At 37.7% G+C, this 4,235-nt stretch overlaps 1 protein-coding gene across 1 annotated transcript; it reads right to left on the bottom strand.

The window, feature by feature from the left end:
• Window positions 1-2,787: 2,787 nt before the first annotated feature.
• Window positions 2,788-3,657, bottom strand: LOC103211178 (olfactory receptor 14J1-like). The gene has a single exon (XM_007957091.2). It carries the CDS (start codon window positions 3,655-3,657, stop codon window positions 2,788-2,790), a length of 870 nt encoding a protein of 289 aa, XP_007955282.2.
• Window positions 3,658-4,235: the final 578 nt, after the last annotated feature.

Here is a 4,235-nt window from a genome sequence, read left to right as displayed (position 1 = left end):
CACTGCCAACACCTCATTCGAGATCTTGGCCAGATCCTGGAGAAGCCCCTCAGTCCCATGGAGATCTCAGCAGAAAGGCTTCAGGCACAGACACAGGCAGCTGGGAAGTAGTCTCAGTGACCCAGGGTCCCCACCTCAGCCATGCTCCTTGATGCTTGCTAACCATGGGCAATAGGGGGCAGGACAGGGTGTCCATTCCTCTTAGCAGCAGGAGTACCTATTCCCATGAAGAGGTAGGCAGTAGAGCAGGCTTGCTTCTGAGTCATGTTGTAGGCATCCCCTTGAAAGTGTACACTAGACCACTGATGTATATACAGTCAGATGTTGCCTGAATCAATGTTATGTGGTACATGACTGTAGTGGCATCAAAGGTCCTCTAACTTCATTAGGAGGGAGAATAATCAACAGCAGCATCAACCAAAGAATGGAAATTCCAAAACATTTCATTGTACTCATGAGGAACCTGTACATAGATCAAAAGGCTGTCATTCAAACAGACTAAGGGAATGCTGTATGGTCTAAACTCAGGAAAGGTATGTGTCAAGGTTGTATCCTTTCAAATATTTATTCAATCTGAGAAGCTGGACTATATGAAAAACGTGGCACCAGGATTTGTGGGAGACTCACTAACATCTTGCACACTACAGATAACAGAATCATGTTTGTTGAAAGTGAAGATGACTTGAAGCATTTCCTGATGAAGATCAAAGACTACAGTCTTCAGTATGGATCATACCTCAACATAAAAAGAACAAAAATCCTCACCACTGGACCTATAAGCAAGATCACAATGAATGGAGAGAAGATTGAAGTAGTCAGGGATTTCATTTTACTTGGATCCATAATCTACAGCCATGGCAGCAAAATCAAATGTCATATTGCACTGGGCATATCTTCTATAAAAGACCTCTTTGAAGTGTTAAGAAGCAAATACTTCACTTTGAAGATTAAGGTGACCGTGACCCAAGCCATGATATTTTTAATTGCCTCAGATACATATGAAAGCTCGACAATGAACAAAGAAGACTGAGTTGCTGCCTTTGAATTGTGGCCTAAGTGAAGAATAACAAAAATCATGACTGCCAGAAGAAATGCAGGCAGAATGCCCCTTTAAAGCAAAAATGGCCAGACTTTATCTCACCTACTTTTGTCATGTTGTCAGAGGCGACCAATCCCTGGAGAAGGATATCATCCTTTAAAGTAGAGGGTCAGGGAAAAAGAGGAAGGCCCTCAACAAGATGCATTGACACAGTGGCTGCCACAGTGGTTGGAAGCATAGCAAGGATAGTGAGGACAGCTCAGGACCAAACACTGTTTTGTTCTGTTGTACCTAAGGTCGCTTTCATTCAGAACTGATCAATGGCACCTAGTAAGAATAACATGATCTATATCTTAATCACTGAAATAATAATTAAATGAAATAATTATTTCAGAAGTTGTTCCAAAGAATTTAAATAGTATACAATTTAAAATAATGTGGTTTATACATTACTGGAGGCGGATTGAACAGTCCAATAATTGAAGAGGAGATAGATCTTAACATCAAACTTAAAACTGTGATTTGGTAGCCTAAACTCATTAAGCTTTATTGTCACAACATTTAAGAAAATACATATTCAACTTATGAGATATAGGGTTTGCACAGAAAAAAAGCAGCCTAAAACAAAATTCAGGAGGATTTTTAAAAATGTTTTTTACCTCTTAAAACACAGAATTTCAATCATTACAAAGCTTTTTATGAAAGTGTTAAAACATAAAAATGTGTAAAATTAAAATGGATAACATGAAAAATAGAGACATATTTTAATCACATTTCACTTTTGGAACTGTCACAAAATTTATAAAATTGTAAAAAGTAAAATTAAGCCTCTGTAAAAATTGAATAATTAAAAAATCTCTAAAGTACCTTTTTGCATTCCAGGCACCTGGCCTTATTTCAATCACTTAAGAGATTCTCTCTAAATATTGCTTTTGTAAATTAATAAAGTCATATGACTCATGCATGTGAACTGATAAGACCCTAGGGTAAAGGTGATATAAAACATTTTAATGTTGGAAAGGAGTATGGTCTTAAGTATTCAAGAGACTTGAACTTATTATTCACTTTGATTCAACAAATTTATTTGCAAGTATGAAGAGAAGAACTTCAATTTTCAGCATTATTAATAAGATTTTAAAATTGGAAATAATCTATATGTATATAATGAAACCAAAAAGCCAAACTCACTGCCATCGAGATGATTCTGACTCATAGCAACTCTTCGTTGAGTTTCCAATCTACAGAAGTAGATTGCCCAGTCTTCCTTCCAAGGATTTGTTGGTAGGTTTGAACCACCAGCCTCGTGGTTAGCATTCAAATGTCTTAGGCACTATATCACCAGAGCTTTTATGTATATAATAGGTGAGTGTTAAATGTACAGTGAAACTTGGGAGAGGTGGAATTCAATGGAATCACCTTGTTTTTCCTGGTCTCTTAAGTTTTCTGCCTTTGATAAGGTAAAGTCTTGCCAGTTTTCTATTGCTCAGTGTTTATTTTCCTTCAATTTGAAAGAATGGCTTTAATTACTAAAAAGATGTAAGAATTCCCTACTGACAATGTTTGTATTCATGATTAATCTACAGGAAAAAAAAGGTATTGCTTTCTCTTAACACTACATATTGAACATGTTCTTTGTATATAATAGTGTCCAGCCATCAACAACAGGATAAAAGTGTTCATTTCCTGGTGAGTTTTCCACCCAACACTAAATTTCTGAAAGCTTCTTTCATGACCTCATTTCTGAGACTTTAGATAATAGGGTTAAGAGTTGGGGGTATTACTGTATAAAACACAGAAATCATAAGGTCAAAAACAGTTGGAGAATCAGAAGTTGGTTTGAGAAACTCAAAGATAGCCGTGGAGACAAAAAACGAGACAACAAAGAGATGGGGCAGGCAGGTGGAGAAGGTTTTGGCTCGGCCCCCTGCTGATGGTATTCTAAGAACTGTGGAGAAGATGTGGATGTAGGAGAGGACAATGGAGGTGAAGCAGATGAATGCCATCAGAGACATGAAAGCAGCCACTCCAACCACTCTAAGATAGTCATTGGAGCAGGAGAGCTTTATCAACTGAGGGACATCACAAAAGAACTGGTGGATTACTGTGGTTCTACAGAATGTGACAGAGAATGTGGCTATTGTGAACAAGATTCCAGAGATACTTGCACTTAGCCATACAGCTGTCACAGCCCACTTACACTTACAAGGATGCATGATGACCTCATAGTGCAGTGGGAAGCAGATGGCTGCATAGCGGTCATAAGACATCACTGTGAGAATGGCCATTTCAGCCCAAGCAAAAGATGTGAAGAAGAAAACTTGAAGTATGCACTGAGCATGAGAAATGTAGCCATCATCTGTCAGAGCATTGTTAACAGACTGGGGGACCATAACTGAAATGAAGGAGAGATCTAGCAGGGAAAGGTGCTTTAAGAAGTAATACATTGGGGATTGGAGACGCTGGTCGAATGTGGTAATGATGAAAATGATGAGGTTACCTGCCAGGGATAATAGGTACATCACCAAGAACAGAAAAGCATGTAAAATCTGGAGTTCACGAATGTCAGAAAACCCTATGAAGAGAAATCCACTCATTGTCGTTATGTTTCCAATAATCATTCTGAAGATAACATTTGTAGTGATAGCTGGAAGCAAAGAGGATATGAAAAATGCAATAGAAAAATTTTAAACTAAATTTCCATTAATTTATTCATCATTACTTCTTAACACAATTATTTGTTAAGTACCTGCTGTGTATTATGTGCTCTGCCCTAGATGTTTGGGATCTAAACATGTAGATTACAGTCTACACTAGAGAAGCAGTACCTATAGTGGAGTCAAATATGTTAAAATTATTTGTTCTGTCCCAGAAAAATTGTTACATTTGCATCACCAAAAAAGAAAACCAATTGCCATTTCCAGCAATGACCAATTTGCTGGGTTTTAAGTCAACAACAGAAAACTAGGAATCAGCTGTTGACTACACATCTTACAATTGGATGTGTTGCATTTCTATATAATTCACTGCCTTATATTAGCAGATGGAATGGCCCTGCTGAAGAGATATAGTATTGGTAACTGAAAAATGGATTAACTCTTTGGAGAGGATGATCCTTAAAATCCTTCCTGTCAAGAACTAATGTCATAGGAAGAGCCCACATACTTCTGAAGCCAAGGGACAAACTGTGTTGTGTTAT

The sequence above is a fragment of the Orycteropus afer genome, unplaced genomic scaffold (genome assembly GCF_000298275.1).
Source record: "Orycteropus afer afer isolate SDZICR_OR568_19922 unplaced genomic scaffold, OryAfe1.0 scaffold00701, whole genome shotgun sequence".
Lineage (NCBI taxonomy): Eukaryota > Metazoa > Chordata > Mammalia > Tubulidentata > Orycteropodidae > Orycteropus > Orycteropus afer.
Note: the sequence above shows the minus strand (reverse complement) of the source record. Positions and strands in the feature narration are given on the sequence as shown.